The sequence below is a fragment of the Chaetura pelagica genome, unplaced genomic scaffold (genome assembly GCF_000747805.2).
Source record: "Chaetura pelagica isolate M959 unplaced genomic scaffold, ChaPel_1.0 scaffold401, whole genome shotgun sequence".
NCBI lineage: Eukaryota > Metazoa > Chordata > Aves > Apodiformes > Apodidae > Chaetura > Chaetura pelagica.
In genome coordinates, this window is record NW_009952259.1 from 2,167,936 (window position 1) to 2,189,783 (window position 21,848).

General features: G+C 41.5%; 1 protein-coding gene across 1 annotated transcript in view; it reads right to left on the reverse strand.

Moving 5' to 3' along the window:
* The window catches only part of ABTB2 (ankyrin repeat and BTB (POZ) domain containing 2), a 137,656-nt gene that overhangs the window by 36,431 nt on the left and 79,377 nt on the right, over positions 1–21,848 (reverse strand). Inside the window, exons 4-5 of the mRNA XM_010007451.1 lie at positions 9,384–9,530; positions 6,488–6,698 (exon numbers count right to left, since the gene is read on the reverse strand). Of these exons, the coding sequence (XP_010005753.1) occupies positions 6,488–6,698; positions 9,384–9,530 (358 nt within the window). The remainder of the gene's footprint in view (positions 1–6,487; positions 6,699–9,383; positions 9,531–21,848) is intronic.

Sequence of the window (21,848 nt, forward strand, 5' to 3'; positions counted from 1 at the left end):
AGAGATCATCGAGTAAAAAGGTACTAAGTAAGATCAAAGTAATGCTCTTCCAAAACATGAAATTTAGAAAATGTGATGAGGTGACCATCTTCATCAGATGGTCACTGGAGATTTAGAAACAGCCATAGCAGAGGGGTTCTCTATTTGCATCAACCACTGCAAGGGAAACTACCCCAGAAGGCTCTTAAAGTAGCTCTGTAGGAAAGTGGATGCACAGACTACTTGGAGATTATTTTTCTCTCAGCAGAAGTCAATGGCACTTCTCTGATGTATCTGAATTTTACAAAGTATGAAAGATAAAATAAGGTCATCAGGCCACTGCTCTGCTCAGTCTGGTCTGAGCATGAGCATTTGTATCGAAATGCAGAATACGCTTAGATGCAAACTTGATCACCACCAAGTCATGGGATGCTTGGATGGGATTTTGACACTGTAGCAGAAACTATTCATTTAGGCCCTTTTCTCTTTTCCACACTTGCCAGAGTAAATTTGGATTATACACCACCAGACAAAAAGTTACCAAGTGTTCTAGCTAATACCAATCAAAATCAATAGCGCAAATACTGGCAGGACATAGGATTTGAAAATAGCATGCACTCAAAAATAGCATGCAACAATCTTTGTGTCTGGCAGCATCAGATGCATTTTTCATCCTTTCCCAATAAATAATGTTTCACAGCAGGCATTGCTGGCAATACTCCACAGAGAGAAAGCCCAAGTAGATACCTCACCTCCTGCCTCCTGCCCAGCTAACGTGGCACAGGACAGCAGGCACTAGTCCACTTATCCTGCTTGACCTATTGAAAAATATGGTTTGTGTGCTTATCCATGGGCCCTGGCATGTGTGAAGTAACATGTCAAGGGAAGACTCCTGTTGGAAGCAGAAAAAAATGCTAGGCCTCTTTTGAACCTTATAGATAAAAGCAACCACCCAACTGAAAGCAGAATGAGTAGCAGCCTTTCTGAAGGATTTCCTGTGAGAAGAGAGAAACCGAGGGATCCCAGCTTTGTTTACAGCCACATCACAAAATAGATTCCTTCAGAGAAGCAGCAAATCTGAGGCAAGTCTCCTAGATGCCTGCACATGGAAAACAGAATGAAGCTTTCTCTTTCCTTGCGAGGTGGCCCCCTGTGTGATTGCAGCTGGCTTCTTGCAGTGTCCACAGCTTTTCCAGCTGAAGAGCTGTGAATTTCCACCAAATTGGCAAGCCCCAAATTTTACTGTTGGCTGCTGACAAATCCTCCATCAGCTCTGGAACTTCACTAGTGTTTTACTGGATTTTCACCCACAGAGTCAGATGGGTACAGTCTGTGTGCTTCTGCTGATGTAAATGGTTTTATACTCGTTGACATTTGGAATGAAATGATGCACCAGCAAACTCAGACAATGTGCAAAACTTGGCACAGATAGCTCAGAAAGGTCTGACATGGCTGCATCTACAAGCACTGATGGACAAGCCCTGAATTACTTTTAAAACATTCTACAGATAAACAAGATCAACAATAGTCAAACACAATTTATAGAGGGTGTTTTTTTTTTAATAGGGTAGCTGGAAGAGGAGGAAACTCAGCCTACCAGACACACAGATGATAATCAGCTACACAAGGAAGAAGGATTCAGGTTTTTTTGTCTATTCTTAGGTATTAGATCATGCTGACTTTCCTACAATAAATGCTTCATGCACATGGCAACCAAAAAGAGAGAGCATGAGAGCAGTCAATGGGGTCTATTTCTAGCTTTAAGGCTAGACCACTATCCTAGCCAAGTCAATTAACTAGTAGGGCAGACTAGTCCACCCAGATGTAAAATGAGACTATAATATTAACCTTGATTTGTGCTCCATGGAGAGGAGACAAATACTCCCTAAATATAATTGAGGGAGCCTTTTTGCCTTGACACATCATCAAAAAATAAGACAAAAGCTGTATATTTCACTTGGGAAACAGTGGAGAAGGGAGAAAGGAACTTCGTTTACCTCTGGATGGCCCTTCTCAAGTCACAGTACCCCAAACAATCCCAGCAAACATGCTCTGCAACTCTGGGACATGATCTCACACTGCTGAGTGCTCCCAAGCTCAGGCAGCCTGACATAAGCAATGGGAAAAAACCCTGAGCAGACACAGAGCAGAAAGAGAGGAAGTGTCACCCATCTGCTCACTCTTTCGGGTCGAAAAGCACATTGTCTGACCTCTGGCACAATACAGACTATGATGTCTAAGAAACTCAAACTCCATACTGCCCAGCAGAGACACCTTTTTGCAGCAACAAAGACAGATGTGCTTTCTGATGACAAAGACCAGCTCTTAGCCTTCAGGCAGTCAGGTGTATCATTACCCCAGTTAAAGAGCTTGCTCTCACCTCAGGGTCTACTTCTTTTGCCAAAGAACTGCACAAGTGGCACTCTGTATTTACAAAACACTTCCCTCAGGTGGCCTATCTGACACCAAACAGCAGCTGCTTTACAGTCCACGCAGCAAATATGGTCATTTGAGGGTTCCAGGTGGGTCATGGCTTGGCCATACAGCAAGCAGCTGCATTCATGAAGGGAATGTTTCAAACGTTTTGCTTATGACACCTCGGTGCTTTCTCTCTAATTCTGCCTCCTCTCCTTCTGCTTCACTGCCTTTACCTGGAGGTAAGTATCAGTACCAGACATAACCAACTCACAAACTTTCCAGAGTTGCAACCTATTGGTATCCCAAATAACTCACATGCTGGAGGCCAAAACAGAAAGCTCCTCTATCTGCCAAGCTCTAGAGAGATGACTACATCCACCCCATTCCTGCAGGACTCAACAGTTTACCCACCTCAGTTCATCAGCTGCCAAGGTGTTTAGCATGGATAAGGCTTATAGGAGTTCAAGCTGGCTCTGTTCACTGGGGTGCCTTGCATACCTAAGTGCAAGTGTGTATGCTTTCATACCTTGTACAGTTTGCTGCAGGATATGCTCAGAAGCTTGGGTAGGTGTTATAAAGCCCTTTATGACACCCTGCATTAGGCATGGTTTCAGAACTTGAATTCTATGCTTGTCTTTCTTGTTGAAGTACAGTAGAGACCTTCCAGACTCTACAGTGTTATGATTTTCATAGCACTTTGTACTGCAGTGAGACACACAGAAAGCTCACAGACGAGAGGAACAGCAGGTTGTCATGTCTTTAGATGTACTGAACAACGGCAGCTCTTTCCACTAAATCAACGTGGCTTGCAGATCTTCCCAAGATCAGATTTTACCAAGTCTGCAACTCTAACAGCCTCTCTTTGCTACATTTCAGATTGGAGTTCAGTACCAAAAGACTTACACAGCAGCCTGGAAACTGAAGCACCAGCAAACACAGAATAGGTCAGTGCCATTGTCCTTGTCTGTGACCGAGATTCTCTTCCGTAGAAAACAAGCTGGGGTTGCAGTGCACATCACAAGTATATTCCAGAGAGAGAGCACAAATGCACAAAAGAGCAATGCAGAGTTTGCAGCTGATTTAGCACAGCTCAGGAAAGAATAAAAAAAACTGGGCTGCACAGCTTTGCCAAGTCACATTAGGTGAATCAGTGGCCTCATCAGTCATGCCATGAGTCCAGCATCTCACATGCAGCCTCAACCCTCTCTCCGCTTAAGCTAGGAAAGAGTAAACCATGTCCTGTATAAAGTGCTGCTAGCAATATTTATCCCACTGGCTATACTGAATAATGTGCAAGGTCAGTACAGTGAGACACATACAAATACATCTTGGAACAAATGAAAGGAAGGGTTGGATGTTCTTTTCTGGTATACTAGGCAGTATGAATTTTAATCCCAGGATTCATAAACTTTCCAAAGCCAACTGTTTAAACTGATGGTCCTCAGGTTCTGCTTTTTTTTTTCCCTCCCCTAATGTCATGTTTTGCTCCATTTTAATATATCCCCTCTAATTTCCTTCACAGCTAAGTATTGGTCAGAAAAAAGATGGTAGAAATTTCCCTTACACTAGCTGTTATAGGATCTACTGTGGATTTTAAAATAGAATAGAGTTGCGGCCTGCATTCCAAAAAATCTCCAGTGAACCATGTGAAGAGCATTGTTTGGGAGCAATTGGAGAGATAACTGCACTCCTGATTTAACTGATTTATTATCCTCAGTGTACAAAACAAGTAGCTGCTGCAGTAACATCATTACAGTGGGAGTAGTGAAAAGAACAAGAACACAACACAAAACAGAAAGCCTAATCTACATTTCTGATACAAGCTGTTTAGCAGCTTCAGCTGTACAACTGTGGGAACCAGTGGTACAAATTCATGGACTCTGGCCCCATGAAAACTCATTTTTTGTACAGTGTGCAAACACATAAAGCAAAATAAATAATATTACACTAGGTAGGGTATTTCATTAAGATTAGAGAGCTCAAAAAACAGAGCTACCAAGGGGCTCATAGTTGTGCAGACATTCCTCTTCCTCCTATTTTATTCAATTTCACTTAATTTCTCTTGCTTCTTCACAAAACCATATTGGTTCCCTCTGATGTTACAGCTCTGCTTATAGATTGTTGGGTTTTTTGTGTGTGAAAGGGTTTTGAGGGAGGATCAGACAAACAGAGACAATCTTCTTTACTTTATAAAACACTTGAGCACCCACCAGAGCTGAAAAGACCTTGGTCCAATGCAAACCACAATAAAGTACAGCAAGATGGTCCAGCAACAAAAAGAAAATGAAAACAAGTGGCCAGTGGAGGTAGCTACACAAACGAGCCACTTGCAAAATATTATGGCAGAACGGGCAGTTTAAGAGTGACAGTTTAATATTCTTCTCCTTATTTGAAGTTTTCCTTAAGCTAAAGTAACTTAACAGGACTGAAATTACAGAAGCTGCCTTCTGTCCAGTATATGTCTCTGCACCTTGGCCTGAAAATTCAGTCTTACAAGGAGACAGTTTAATGATCTACTATTCTCAAAAGGTCTTACTCCTGACTAGTCAAGCTCTGGTCATGAAGCCATCAGTCACAGCTCCATTGGTGGTAAATGCAGCTCCAAGAAGCCTTTAGGGCTGCTGAAATCATCTGGCAGGCTTGGTGCAGGCAAACTTAGGTTGGCATGAGGCAGTTGACTTGCAGCACCAGAAATGCACAGACTGAAGGCAGTTGTCTGAAGGCAGTTGCTCTCAGACTGCATTGCCTCAATAAAAACCCAAACAGGCTACCCAGCATGGAGCAGAGGGAAAAGCACCATAATTTCCACACGTGCAGAAGGGGATAGAAGAAGAGAGAAAGGACTAACTTTTGTGGGGTTTTTTAGAATGAATTTTTAAGAATTAATTATTTGTATGTTACCTTGATTTCATATCAACTTTAGAAGCTGGGGTCCAGTACAGTAAAGCTCAAGGTGGGAAGAAGAAACCATGTTATTTGCAAAGCTGCACAGATGTTCTCCTTTCCCTGTTCACCTGTTCAACAAGCACTTAGCTTTTTGTTTTGTAAATGTTGCTTCACAACACCTGAACACTATGAAACCTCCCAACCAAGGCTGAAACAGTATGAAACTTTCCAAGGCTGCTTTTGGGAAGGGCCAGGATAGAGCTTTTGGCCTGATGTCCTGTAGGCTAAAATAAATCCAAAGAGTAAGCTAACATAACTCCTGAACAGAAGTAATCAGAAACCAGATTTTCCCTTTTAGATAAGACTTCTGAAATAAATACAAAACCGGATATGCATTTAAGTCTGGGGAAACCTAACAAGTCTGGAGAGGTGTCTCTGCAGGTCTCTCAGCCTGCCTTTGAGCTGAGGAGCAAGAGAGCAGGAGCTGCCTGACCTGTCAAGGAACTCAACTTGTGGCCAGGGCTCTGAGAGCTCCTCAGCTCTCCCCTGCCACCAGCCTGTCAGGCAGACTGCCAAGGAGCTGGGAGGGAAGGAAACTGGGGAGGTTTTTAACAGAAAAAACATCCCGCTGGAAAATTTCTGACCCACTCTAATAATGGGCCTACTCTGAGAGTCAGTTGTGATGCTGGCATGAGGTAGGGTGACCCACAGCATTTTCTGTTTAGTTATTGGCTTCCTATATAAATTTCTCTCTATACCAGACACATGGCATCAACTGAAGGATGTTCATAAATCCTTTCAAACCTCTCCCCAGCAAACGACATTGCTTTTCCCAAGAATGATGGCAACTGTTAACTGGCACTATTCAGAAGGTAACATTTTCTTTGGTAAGGTCTTTCCTGCTTTAGGCAACCACATGTGCTTTTGGCAGTGCCTCTAGACAAGCCTTGTTGGCAGCGTACAGGATATGCCTCGCTCGGAAAGACTGCATGCAAAAACAGCTCACTTTCCAGTTCCAATTCCAAGGTTTTGTAAACTTGGCAAGGCTGACAACATAATCTGGCTTGACTGCAGGAATAACTGATGCCTGATAGGTAGCATCCCAGGAAGCTGCCTGAGCTGCCCATGCACATGCAGTTACTCTACAAAAGGAGACCTTTTCAGCCTCACTCCCTGAGGACTAACAGTTGACCAGCCTACATACCGTTCGTTGTTCAGGGTCATTCTTGGAGGGTCAAGGTTGGGGTTCTCCATAGACTCCATTTGAGGACAGCGTAGGAAGTAGTAGAGGGTGTGGAGAGCATCAGGGGACCAGGAGATAGGCTGTTGCTGCCGGGTTTGCCGAATGGGGCTCATTCCTGGGCGGATGGTGTTCAAGCACTGCATGTGGTGCATTGCTCGTGACACCAGATCACCTGTACAATGAGAAAGAATGCAAAAGCACCTCTTTACTATTAGTCCACAGTCCTCTCCTGTACACTTTTTCAACTAAATAAAATCTCTTCCAGCTAGGAAAAAAGTTTTTTGTGCACACACTTGCTTTTCTTCCACAAAGGCATAAGCTGTCCTCAAGCAGCCATTCTGCAGGTTGTTTTATTGGAAATTTACTTTTCTTTCAAATGACAAGTTGTTACTTAGAAAACTTAGAATGAACGTTCTTCCAGTCACCACACACTCAGAACAACAGCTTTACAGTCATTTTCCCACCCAGTTTTATAGCTGTTTTTCTAACCATGTAGATCAGTTTCTAGCCTGCCCACCAAAATTACTGATATCTTTGTAAAATGTCCACTGCCCAGCCTGGGAGTGTAGCTTTCACAAGGTGAAGCCAGTAAACACCAGTGCAAACACTTCATTCTCATCACTGGGATCACCACTTCATTATGAGATTGTCCCATTTCTTTCAACTGGCTTCTGACGTTCCACCCTCCCACTCAGGCACTGGTGGCAAATGAATGATGTTCAATATAGAAATCCCTTTTCTTAGGGGTTTTCTTCCCTCATTCCCACTTGAGCAGGTTTCTCCAGAATAACAACACTTGACTCTCTTCTTAGAAAGCCAATCTTTGTGATTGTCTCAAGCTTGCCAGGAATTTGCCTCTGAGGCTTGCAAGAAGCTCAATCCAGGCGCTTTCTGAGCTTTCAGTTCTTCTGGTTTTTGAACCTGAGCCAACCTGCCTCTATATCAGTGTCCTGGTGGAGATGAGAAGGCCTGGAAGAAGGCAACCTGTATCACACAGTTTCTTTTCAGAAAGGGTTTCAAGACTGCAGCTTTTTAATAAGTTCACAGCACAATGACCCCAGGACAGCAGATATGCATCACATAAAGCTGGTCTTGTGCAATAAGCTTGCTTTGGGCACACCCTGTTTACCCTCCTTTTATTGTGGTGCATTACAAACTCTCAAGAGCCTCGCAGTAAAAGCTTCAGACACTACATCTCTGAGCAGCGTGACAACCATACCAGTGAGCTGAATGATTACTATAGATTACTATACATAGCTAGGATCTGTTTTTTCCTTGGAAGAATCCTCTGTTGCTTTATGTTTTACAGTCCCCTAAAACTCTCACAGGAAACATTACTCTATTGTGTCATACTCTTACAATACTGGGAAAGGATGGAACTGAAATAGTCGCCCCATCTCAAAGCTGGTTCCTGAGAAAGCGCCCTGAACTTAGACATGCTACATATGAATTGAGTCACACCTCCCTCTGAATTCTTAGGAAGTTATTATTTGTTCATTTATATCTAACAGCAACACACTGAATTTGCCAAACAACCTCCAGCTGAATCCATGGGGTTCTAGTGTTACACAGGTTAGGGAGGAACCCTTGCAAAGCTCCTGTATGTCTAAACATGACAATGTTATTAGTGGTTCAGATTGACAGAGTATTAAAAAATGCCAGTTTGTGATATAAAGCTGTGTCACTCATTTGTTACACAGCACAGTTTAAGGACCCACTTCAGAATGGAAAAAACACCTTTTAACATCTCTGCCTTTCCACTTCACTAGCTACTGACTATCCAGGATCTGAACGCTTTAGGAGAACATCATTAATCCTCTAGTGTTGATACTAACAGAGAAGCCTCCACAGTTACAGCAGAAATGCATCTGGAATTCAAATTTTCAACTCAGAATAACGTTCCTTCTCCTTTGCACACTCACTCTCTTTATTTTTCTGGCAACATGCAGCAACATTTTTAAAAAAAAAAGAAAAAAAGTAGGCAACTGTATCAGGAGATCTATTCACTAGATGTAATGACCAAGTTGGCCCAAGCAGGGATGAGGGAAGAGAGAGAGGAAGCTGTATTCAATCTTAGGCCCATGCTACAAATGTTCTCTTGTGTTCCAGGATAAATAGAGGTGTGTTAAAGGAATTTCAAAACCTCAAATTAAGGCAGGTTGCAAAATAAATGGTGAAACCCGCAAACTCCTTGCTGGCCCTGACATTCATTAGCATTCAGGTGGTGGAGACTAAGAAAGCGATGCCAGCAGAAATGTTGCAAGGGAAAAGTAGACTGGGAAAACACAAATCATTTTTGTTTACTTTAAAGGGGCTTTGTGAGTAGTTTAGGAATGGAACATTTCAGTTGGTTAGCATTAAAAAAGAAGGTTTTGAACAAGTTTTTGTTACCAAAGTGCTCTCAGATATTTTTTTTTTCTCTGCTTTTTGGTTTTTAAGTAACCAAAAAGCTTTCCCTTTAATATCCTGCACCCTTGACATTTCCACTGCACAAACACTACCAAAGAGAACCCTCTGCTGTCTGAGGGAGGTGCCTCTGCTGCATTCTACAGAGGCATAAGAAAGCTTCCAGAGGCACCTAAGCAAAAGCATCCATCTTTTGGCACTAACACCACTACCAAAAGGCGAGAAAAACCACATCTTATCCACCCCCAAGGTGAATTAAATATGAAGTAGTCTAATAAAACAACGTGATTTTCATAAACAACACCACAAGACAATTAAATCTTACACAACGTTAGCCAGACGCTGCTCACACTGTCAACAAGGGCAACACTCCCACTGACCTCAATAGCAAAGGGACTGGCTCTCCTGCTTCACTGCAGGAAACCCCTGTTCCATCACATCCAAAACTTACTCAGTTCAGAGATGCTTCCAACGCACGTTGCCAACAGAGACTGCTCTAGAGTTCGGAGCTCCAGCTGGGCATAAGCATCAGCCCGACCATCACTGCACATGGAGCCATCGTTGTATGGGCTGAAGTAGGCAGGCAGGGACAGCACACCTGGGGAGGAAAGCAGACAACAGTCCTGTCACAAGTGACCTGACAGCAGCAGAAAAGCAAGTCTCTCTACTCTCAGGAACAATATGGAACTTGAACGCATTGGCACCTTTCATGGGGGACTTGAAGACTTTTGAACAGTTCAAATAAAATCAAACAGTGCTGTAAATACTGTTTTGCTGAAACATGAAACTAGGCCTCTAGGGAGTAAAGCTGGATGTTTCTACAGCCTTTAAAAGCTAGAAACAAATTGCAGTAGAGATAAAACTACATGAAACGCTTTAGAGGAGTCTCTAATATTGTTTATACAACAACTCAGCTGTGCACACACAGCTTGCTTTTGAACAGCTGTATGCAGATCCTTAGATTTTTAGAGGTGTGGAAGATAACCTCAAGCCCATCTAAGGTAAATGGCTGTTGCAATCTTTGCAACCCTGAAAACAAAACCATGGGCTATGCCAGTTCTTTGAACCTGCCTGCAGTTTCAAATGTGCAGACTGTGGTTTCTACATGTGCAAACCTTTGGATGTGCCAAACTACACCCACAAGTTTTGAAGTTGACTGTTATTTTCATCTCTATAAATGACCCCTGTATGAGAGAGAGAGATTAGAAAGGTAATTATATTGCACACACGCATTGACCACACACATACTCCTGCCATTTTCTTGCACATATAGGCATTAATCACAGAATCATGGAATGGTTTGGGTTGGAGGGGACCTTAAAGATCATCTAGTTCCAACCTCCCTGAATGGGGGGTGCGACTAGGTCGGTGGATGTGGAACATGCATTTGCAGCAACTGAACAGAACAAAGAATTTGCAAGCAGTCTTGTGTAGTTGTTATTAGGACCCTATCCCACTTTGTGTATATCCCTACAACTCGTTTGCATTGCTGGCAAATTAGAGACCATGTGGGTGAATTGTCTGGGAATGGTAGCAAAGCCTGGGGATGCTACAAAAAGAAACTGATGTAGGTGGTCTCTAAAAGGGGCACCTCATCCAGCTCCTCGCAGTCATCCTTTTCCCTCATTATCTTTAGTCAAGCATGGCAGATCTGCAGCCACCATACAAGTCAGTGCAATATAGAGATCCAAAAATATACAGCCTCCCCTGCTTTCCTCCCAAAAATCCCTTAGTTGAGTAGTTTCTCTCAAAATTAGTGAGCTGAGCTTTGTTGCTCTTTGGCCACATGATTGCTCTGTGTGGCACAGAAGGAAGGGTGGGAACATGACCTCCAGAGCCAATGTGAGGTGGGGAGCATGGATACATGACAGAGGCTGAGGTAGGTGAGCAGGTCTGCCTCCTCTAGTGGCACCTTGAGTGGACCTAACAAATCCTGGCATGACACTGCATGCACAGTGCAGATGGACTCCAAAAAGCCTTCTGCAGTCCACTCAATGTTCTTATACCATTGTTGCCACCATATTTTCAGTTGTGTTCATCTGCTAACATATTTTAAATTATAAATCCATCCCACAATTTCAGTGGCATATCCCAGCCATGATGACAGATGAGGACACTTCCAGCCACGACTGACCATGTTCTTTACCCTTGCTGTATCCTGTATTTTTGATGTATTCAACTTTGCTGCATGCAGAGCCATACCACTGTATTTCAACTTAGACCCATGTTTCCTTCCCACCCTCACCTTCTGACCCGGGTTCTGTCTTAGAAGGGGAGATACTTTACTTCTATTGCAGTGACCTCCTGTCATGTAGGTGCTGTGTATTCTTGTCAAACAAAACCCCACCAGCTGAACAGCAGTGCATTGTGCAAGGGCTTTGTTTCTTTGTCTTGATGTTTTCTTTTGAAATTTTACACTGAATTGATCTCTCCTACCCTTTTCACATCCTCTTTGCATCCTGCTTGGTGGTCAAGCCAAGGGCTGCATCAAAAACTTCCTGGATATTTGGAGGATAAGGGAAGGATTTATTGTGCTTCTTCACTGTACATCACTGTTAGTTAATGGAGAAAACTCTGCCAATGCCCTCTGTAACCTGAATAATTAGGAAGTAAAGGCTTTAAGAGCTAACCAAAGTGATGCATGCAAACTAGAAGAGCTTGCTTGAAATACACTGCAGCCTCCTATACAGAGCCCTAAGCCACTTCCTTTTCCATGTTAAAGCTATGAAAGGATGTTTTAAGACATATGGATTGAATTTATGGCAGAGGGAAAATGAAAATAGACCTATTTGTCAAAAGTTTCAAATAGAGGCATATAATTCTACAGAGGCAAAACCAGAAACTAGCAGTTACATTACTTAGGCAGGCAGAGAGGGGGGGGGAGAAAAGGGGTACATTTCCTCTGCCAGCCCGTTCCAGTTGGTTCTGTTTTCTAACAAGGAATTAAAAACAAAGACTTATAGAATTATTTAAGTTGGCTCACAAATGAAACAACATTTTCTCAGTTTTTCAGTTAACAGCTTGCCAGGTGCTGTGGGTTAGAGGGAACAGGGATGATTTATTTACTTCTGGAAAAATTACTCATGCCAGATAGTTGCGGACAAGATTCATGTTCTCATCAGCCTTGGTAGAGCTGAGGAATATCCCTGATGTATGGGAGAGAAATAAGGAAGTTACTGAGACTCTGGCCATGTGCCAAAGCCCGATGATGCCACTGGGGATTTCTCCCTGGGATGGAAATGGGGCGTGATTCAGGCCCTCACTACAAAAAGTTTCATGAAGACTCCCCATATCTGGCAGGTCTCGATAGGTATAAGCAGGCCTAGGTATGAGAAAACACACCTCTTGATGCTGCTCTTGGGTCAGTGACTGAATGGGCAGTAAAGTATATATGTGCCCCACAATTATTATAATTTTCTCTTCAGTATGTTTCCAGCATATCCACAGGGTTGGAAAAGAATCATCTTTGCTCTTCAGATCAGTAATTCAGCCACAAGGACATCCGCAGTCAAGCTTTGCCCACTTGTATAAGTAGGAACAGGACTTAGTCTTTAATACCAATTAAAAGCATCTTGTTTGATAACAACACAACTGCATTGTGATTCCTGCTTGTACCCCAGATGGTGGTACCTGCTCTCCTCCTACCCAAATCAAGAACTTTACAGTCAAAATGTGTTATACTCATATAAACCATAAAGGCAACTTCTATTCACATGTCTGGATTTTTGTATTTGTGGCAACACTGCTTTTAATCATAGCTAGCTAAATAAACAAAACTGAAATAAATCAATCCATGTCAAAACACTCTCTTTGAAATCACCTTAAAACTGCCAATTTATTTCCTGACATTCAAGAACGTGTTTTCCCCACAGAACAGCAATGTGAAACAGCACATAATTACCACACAGGAACGAACCATTCAGGCATGCACACCACTGTTCTTACAATGCTTCCTCTGATGTGGGCTCCCTTGTGTTTCCTACACATCCCTGGCTGTATCCTGGCATTCTGGTCACAGTTTTTTTCATTTTTATTTTTTAATTAGCCAAGATTTTAACTATGGGAACCAAACCCAGGTGAAATTAGTGAGAGCCTATTAATTTGAGCGTGGCTTAAATCAGGCCTCAAGAGCACGAGGAACTAAGTCACCTCTCTAAAATGCCATGAGGCAACACCCTGTAGCAGCCCAATAGAAAGCATGTTTGTAGTACTGTGATTAAGGCACAGCTGACTAGCAATTTGTTTCTGATATTTCCACAGCCTTTGAAATAGCAGCTGGAAATAAAGGCATATTTATTCTACCTCAGTTAATTTATGAAACCTGTTCATGGGTACTGGCTGCCAATGATCTTAAAAGGCAGCCACGACTGGGTGAAATTCCAGTTAGGCAGTTCCTTAAACGCAAATTATTCTGCTTGCCTCAAGATCTTGAAATTGTTGTCTGTAATTTCACGCTTTTTAATAGAAACTGAAAATGTTTCCACAGCCTGAGCTAGGTCCAGGGAAAAGTCTGCTCACACTCTTGGACATCTTTATGCTTTAAGAAGTAAAGCAGTTCTGCTGCGAGCTATGGCTAGAAGGTGGTTCCTCCCATGAGCAGGGCTGTGCAAAACACTGTGTGGTTTCCTCAAGCTGGGCAATCAGAACAGTCCTCAAGGCAAGGCAACTTCTGGAAGGAATCATGGGTCCATCTCTGAATGTCTTCTGGTAATTCAGAGGCCGGCATCAAGTTCTGCTCTTTTGATATCAAGGTATAAGCAAACATACACTTCTACCTGGATTTTATTTTAAGATTTTAATGTTTAAAATCCATATTTCAAATACTTTTTAAAGTACCCAACTTATCTTCAAACGTCATTCCCTTTGCACATTATACTAATGAAAAAGGAGCAGCCATCATTTTTACCTCACTGTAATGATTTCTCTGTGCTCTCTACTTTCATCTAAATCCTTCATGTTGGGAGACAACTTCCTAGTGATTAACTCATCAGCCATTTGATGACTTTCAAACACTTACATGATGTCTGGAGGTTAAGATGGGGCCACTCACGAATGGCAAAGGGCCAAGGAGACTTGTCTGGGAAGTACTTGAATTTGCTTGTCTGGGATTCCTCATGGAAATTGCCCAGGATACTAACTCTCTTATTTCACAAATGCACTGGCTGTATTCATGCCAGGTTAGGCAAAGAATGAGGAATACAATTAGGACAAGGGTATATACTAGAAACTAATGACACTGAAAAAAATGCTTTTTTTTTTTTTTCTTTTTTTTTTCCTAATAAACCTAGTAAAATCTATGAGACAATATAATCTGTATTGATTTCTCCCTTTAGCCAGACAAAAATAGGTTCTCTGGGCCAGGATTGTCTCTGTGTCTTGTGTTTGCATTGTACCTAAAGGAGTGGCCATTGTTACTTACCACTACCATAAATTCCAATGAGCACAAAAGGAAACAAGTATCTCTTGGGCAAAACTGACCAGAAGCAAAAGCCCTCAAGATAATTTGGGAATGTAAGCATACATTAGAAATTGTTTCTAAAATCCCCCAGTACTGCAAAAAGCCACTTATGTGAAATCAAAACTGCTGTAAATATGCTACAAAAATGTACTAGGAAACCAAGGAAGAAAAACTATCTTCAGTCTCCAGCATCAGCATACTTCTGCAATGCTTGGCTTGTGATAAACTTCATAAGAAACATTCTGTGAGGTGTGAATGATAGCTGATCCCAAGGAACTGAGTTGTGATTTGGAAGGCCAAAATTTTGAAGGGAGATGGTGATGACCTGACTATGCTGAAGTGAACAGCCCAATCCCTCTGATTTCAATGGACCTGGTAAAAACCACATCAACTGCAATTACAGTTCCCACATGGGGATCTGGCAGTGACATCAAAATAGCTGTCACCTTGCACAAAGTCCTGTAATTCTTCATAGCAAGGAGCATTCAAAACTCTCCTTGTTTTTTTTGTTTCCCATCCTACCAAGCAACACAATGTCATGAGGGTCCCACTTGCCAATCAATTCACTATCTAAAATTAATGCCAGTTTCTGGAGTTGTTTTCTTCTTGCTGAACTACCACTGCTAGGAAAGCTCAACACTCCTTTGTTTTATGAAATGAGAGAGGATCATTCTGACAGAATATAAACAAACATTCCCCATCTCTCCAAAACCAGGCAACCAAAGTGTTTCTGATAGACCTCACTCAAATCTAAACACATCAGGCTCTATAATTAAATACAGTCATGCTATAGATTGTGAGAAAGACTTGTGATCAGGAAACAATGCATATAATTGCTAACATATAGGAAAATAATGTGGCTTTTGCTGTAAAGCAAGGAGGCATCTCTTTCAGTTTGTCTTTGTCAGCAGTAAGAAAAATCAAACAGTTGCTTGTATCTGCAGTCACATTAAACAGTAATTCTGTAATTGAACACAGGAGGAAAAGTAGAAGAGGGAGGAGCTTCAAGCAGAGAGAAAAGATCTTTAAATCTTCTGCAAGTTCTCAACTGAATCTCTCCATCAAAGGGCTGCTATCCTAATCAGACACTCCTGGACAGATCTGTTTGATTCACATAGTTCACGTGGACTTCCTGCTCTTGGTCCAACTGCTTGTAGAGACAATGTCCCCTTCCAGTTATTGAAGTGCAGTTTGCCTGGACTTCAGGAATGTTATCAGAGATGCATTATCTCGAAGCATGTAGTCTGGTCCTTCATGTAGCTCACTGTTAGCAGGTACTACTCAACCGAAGCATCACAACATCCCAAAAGAGAGTTTTAAAGCACTTTCAAAATCTACTACCCCTTTTCTGGGCTGCAGGTCACTGCAGCACCTCGTGGCCCAAAAGGACAGCTTCTGCAACGTGATGGAGCTGTCACACTACCCTCTGTCTGCACCACCACAGATGGGGCACACTCAAATGCTTCCTTACTCCCCAGTAACTAACTGTGCCTTGCCCAGTCTTCATCCCACACTTGGAAATGTTTGACATACTTTGCCTCACTTTCACTAAGAAAATAGTGGAATTGGGCTGGAAGTTGAAGGGGAGAAGCTAGGAATTATGTTTAAGAACTATTATATCTTAATCCAGCTGTGATATACACAATTGCAAATTACTATAAATGTAAGAGAAAGGCCTTGGTTTTGTACCCACTCAGTATTTACTGAGTCATTAACCCCACTTCCACATCCCTATGGTCTTTTGGGCAACCACTACCCTGGCTTGGCTCCAAGGACTTAATTGAGTATAAGTTTAAGGGAACACATCCTTGGCTTGTATTTTAATGACTGCCAAATGACATAGCAAATTTTGTCTTAAGCAGCAGCATACTTTGTAAGATTAAAGGTATCAGTGCTTTTAGAAGATGGTTATTGTCCTCATTTTCATCTCCTAGATGGAGAAACATAGACAAAAGAAGGAGAAGCAACCACAAAGCTTGTACATCAGGATCTTTGTAGAGTACACATCTCCCAGTTCAGAATCTCTATGCCATTAGACTTTGTCTGTATAGAACTGGCCAACATGGAACCAATGCTCTCACAGCCTGGATCCAGAGATCTGAAATAAATGGCAGGACTGCAAGGCTGTAGTCTAGGTTTGCAGAGCTATGTTGCCTATTTTATGTCACAATAAAAGAAATTAGAGAATATGATCTGTAAATATAAACTGTAAACACCTTCTAATACTGTGACTATAACTACTTTTGAACAGGAGTGTGTGTGCCAGCTTGACAACAAGTACATCCCTAAAACTAGGCTGATCCATTACAATTTTGCACACATGGCTTTCAAGGCACTGGATCTTCTATACGGGGTGCAAGGACAGGCCAAGTCCCACACTAGACTGGTAGGTTGAGAGATAAAACCACCTACGTTTCTAGGACTCTTATTTTCAGGATCCAGTAAGGCCCATTAAGGAGTAAACCCCAGATATATCAATGGCAAAAGCAATGAGAAAGTTTTATGACACATGGTATAAATAGACTATGAACACTGTGAAAGAAATACAAAACCAGAATCCTGTGCCAATAAATTATTCTGAGTCCAACAGACAGAAGATGTAGCAGGAACTAGTAGTGTAAATCGCAACCAGTTTACTTAATCTCAGTGTCCCAGATGACTTATCTGGAAAATGGGGATATTGCTTCATTCCCATTAAGGACAGTCTGACAGAAGCAGTGTTCTTGCTTCATTTCTCATTCTCAACTTACTCCTTCATGCTACTCAACACCTCAGCAGTGTCCCCATTTCCTTTATGTGTCAACAGTGCATTCTTTTGTCCCTCAGCAACAGTTCATCTTTCTTTTACAAAGCCCTTTTACCTTGAACAAGCCCAAAGGTCTCCAAGGCAGAGCTACTTCTGAGATGAAAGGACTCAACTGTTACAATTCCACCTCAGAAGAGCTTATGGTACAAGAAGAGGAGCTTATGATACAAGCTCTACCCAACTGAGAGGTTAAGAAAGGCAAAATTAATTTGAGCCTAATATTGATTCTGATGTGGGTACAATATTGGGATAGTTACTTTGACAAATAAAACAAACATAATAAATTATAAAGAAACAATATTTATATACACACACAATAAACAATGTGTTAAAGTTTAAAAACAAACCTTATTAAGAAAGAGAGAGATACAAAAGGCAAACAATGTCAACTCCAGAAACTTGAAGTCCTTTAGCAGCATTACTGTGGGGACTACAAAGTTTAGGGAGAAAGGTTTTTATCACTTTCCCTGTTCCCTTGGAATTCTTTAGAAGTCTCCAATTTAGGTGTTTTTACAGTAAAACTAGTTTCATTTGCAGTGCAGCAACTGCAGGCACAAGCACAAGTTAGAGCCCTCATACCCTCTACAATACCCTCTTCTAATCCCTTCCTTATTGTTCACTGTCCTTCCTGAAATATGGTCTTTGAATCGTGCCCAGCTCTCCAGATGTGGTCTGACTAAGCTCTTTGTACACGCCATAATGACCTCTCTTTACTTGCCTTCAATTCTTCTATTTATACATCCCATGATCTGTATGCTTGCCAAACACAAAGAGGATAGTAAATTTATATCCTCTGTCACTCCCAGTTCCTTTTCTTAGGGAATGCTGAGATGTAGAATCAGACCAGAGCAGTACTCCAGAATAATCCCATACAATCCCTTGAGCTATTCCAGAACAATCTTTTCCAAGAGTTTACTCTACATGACCCCTCTGCCTATCAACTTCTTTGCACAGGTGAGCCCTTGGCCTGATAAAATCTACCCTGATTGGACTCTCCTGGCTGTAGTAAACATGTCATTAAACCAGAATTTTAAAAACTGTGGTCACTTAATAATAAACATTAAGACTGCAATTACACCCATGAATGACTTAAAATATTAGGGCATCCCAAGAGCTGTTTATTGTATGCTTACTTTAAAAAAGCCATGAGGAAATAAGAACTCAGCAGTAACCAAACTACTTCAGAAGGACTGGTCTTTTTTAGACAACCCAAGGATTTTCTCCCTTAACTGTCAGCAGCACCAACCTTCTGATGCACAGCTGCACAGTTTGGATTTTGTTAGGGCGGAATATGCATCCATCACTCAATGTAAGATTGAAACTTTATCTAAGTGAAACACAGCACAGTCCTGAGCTCATGAAGTCTGACCTCAAGAGGGCAAGTTTTGGAGTCTCACTAGGATGATCACATGCACACCATGCCCGCAGACAAAAATAATTCAGGTTTTGAGTCATAGGCCAGACAGCACAAAACTCAAGGTGGGTGTAGCCTGGATAGTTCACAAGAAAAACAACAACACAGAATATTGTAGGTTTGATACCTGGGGTTTAATCTCTATTACTACTGCCAGTGTAGCTACAGTAAATTGCTCACAGCAGCATTTACATGCATGAGTAGTTCATGAATCACAAGCTTTGTCATTTTTACCCCAAAACTGCCTGGAGCCCAACATTAGTTTTACTGAGTGTGAGGTTTTGGGACAAGTATAAACACAAACATCGAACCTACAGATAACAATGTTGGTGTCTGACCTGCCACTAGACAGGGTTTACTGTCTATGAGTACCTCAGAACAGAAATTATTTCTCTTTTAATTTTTATTTCCTCAAACACACCCTTGGAAGAATTCGGCAGGTTTTTTTCCTCCACAATACAGCCAATTGGTAATGACAGCATTTTGCAACTTTCTGCTTCCTCACATCAAAGCATCCTGGAGATCTTGTCAACAATGACCAATTGTCTAGAGACTCAGAAGCTGAATTGAGGAATTCCACTTACTCACTAGCTGCTGAATTATGCCTCTACCTTTGCAAAACCTTAGCCTATTGCTCACACCATGTGTGGTCCTAAAGGACCATTTCATACCATCTACATTCATGCTAGGCTCTCTTCCATGATATGTGGCCACTTGCTCTGGCTTCTAGCACATCTTTTACTCTATACTTTGGTATCTGCATTCTTCTTTCTTGTCCCCCTTTCTGTTACTCACCATCATCATGCTTGCACTCTTCCTAGGATTCAGCCTTCCAAGGCTTAACACCAGTTACAAAAGAGTAGATACAATATCTGTATTTGAATGTACCCTTCAGGGGGAGCAAAACTACAAGAATTTGGCAAGATTTGGAAAGCTAGCAGAGAAAAAAAAACCCGACAACTCCACTACAAGGCTCTGGCCTGTCCTTCACATTGCACAAGTGCCAAATGCATTTCAAAGTCTCTTGGTTGTAGCCATTTATAGTTTGTATAAAAAGCATAACTTCTACACTTCCATTAGAGCCCTAAATATAACTGCCCTAAGCAAGTATTCCCTTTTCAAACAGTACCTCTTTGAATTTTGTTTTCAAAAGAGTGCTGTTGCCACTATATTATTTATAGACCTTTACATTAAGATGGAAATAGTTGGTCAGGAAACTACTTGGATTAATGGACCCCCAGCATTGCTTTATAACTGTAAATAGCTGAGAAAAAAACCCCAAAACAACACAGGTTGCCTGTATTCTTCTTCTAGAACAGCATATTTTTTTGCATAAGCATAAAAAACAGCAACATTTTACAGTGCTCAGACTGGATGGCTACAATTCTTTGAAGAATCTGAAAACACTACCACATGTTTCAGCTTTTTAACATGGCATCTGTATAGAGGATGATTTTTAAACAGGAAGAATATGTTGTGATATCTTTATTACACCCTGGCACCGTATCTGTAATGGATTCAGCTATTCAACCAAATTGATTTTGTCACTGTGCTATCTTCTTAAAGCTCTCTTGCGCGTGAGTTTCCAATTACACCATTTCATTGCACGCAATTATTGTCTTGACACTTGGAGCAATTATTTGTAGAGCTGACCTCCTTCAGGTGAGATGATGAAACAATGAGGAAAATCACCTTATGGCAGAAGTGAAAAGGGAAGTATTTTTCAAAGCAAGACAAGTTCTCTTTGCTTTAAAATACTGTGCAAACACAGGGACACTGAGAAGAGGAATAATACTGTGTAGATCAGAGAGCAAGCACATGTGAACAGATGAGCTTTAGCAAGAACACTGCCAGCACTCCAAATACCACAGTGGTTGTTCTCACAGGCAGTAAGCAGAAATAACATTGTGATTTTGTGGCACCTGCCATTTCTTCCAGAGAGATAACCAAAATAAATTTCTTTAAATGTTACGGAACTCTTACTGCTAACTGCAAAAGAAAGTGGCATTTCTTGCACTTTTTGCCAGAAGAGAAGCTTGGTCCTGTCCCCAACACTGCTGGAAATTCTGCAGGACTTGAGGGGTAGGAAACAAACTCCAGAGTGCCTACCTTCTTACCTGCAACCTGCTCTTCTAATAACTTCCAAAATCAGAAAGCCATTTATTTTTCAAGTAATCCTGGATGATACTTTGCTAAAATAACTTACCAGAGTCAGGGGTTATTCAAAGAGCAGGATCATAGCAACCTAATTACTAGAGAAGATGACCTGAGGAAGGACACAAACTGCACACAAAAAAAGCAGGTATCTTGCAAGCTTGTTCCTACATGTGAAGATCTTCCTATGGCAACATCTCACACACTGGTGGTGAAGATTACAGGGGATCTTCCTACAGGAAAATAATAGAAAACTAGCTCTCAGAGGAAGATCCTTTCATTGACTAAAAATAACAGAGCTGGAAAAGTTTTTAAAAATAAATGATCATAGCATTACCTTTGTCTATAAAAGTTCTGCAGTCATTAGGCTGTAAGATAAAATTAGTATTTTTTTATTTTGTTGGTTCTCTGCTGAATGCAAACTGTATTGCTCTACACTGCAATTCTCTCTCTGATGGCAACGTGCAGCATCTCTAGTGCTGTGCAGCAGAGCAGCACAGCATGGAAGTACTTGAAAAGCAAAGGTCCATACCACATAAATAATCCCATACCACATAAGTAATCACTTTTTGGATCCAGCTGTTTGTATGCAACCACTATAGTCTAGTAACACTAACAGCTTCAACTACTGCCAAGAAAAAATGTCTTAGAAAGCTTTTAAAATTTGTCACGGAGGAAAGCAAAAGCTAGAATGATGGCAGATGCAGATTTGGGGAGGCTCAACTATCTAAGAATTTTTTCCCCTCAAATGGCACTCTATTCCTTTCACCAAATTACTGAAGCATAAGAGACTGTTCTGTTAAAATAGGACAACCTGGTAAAGGCTAAAACTAGACTGCACTGCAGCTCTGTTTAGTGGACTTCAAAATGCAGATAGGAGTAAAGATTGGAATTGGAAATAGGACCTAACACTCGGATCTGAAACCCAGGTTCTCCACAATATAGACTTACTTGGAATTGAAATTGCACTTGAGACCCACCTTTTCCCCAAAGGAAATACAAAAGGAATATGGAAGGGAAAGGAGCACAGAGGAGACTCAGAGAAGCTGGAAATAGATACATGGAAGAAGTATGATGGGAAAGG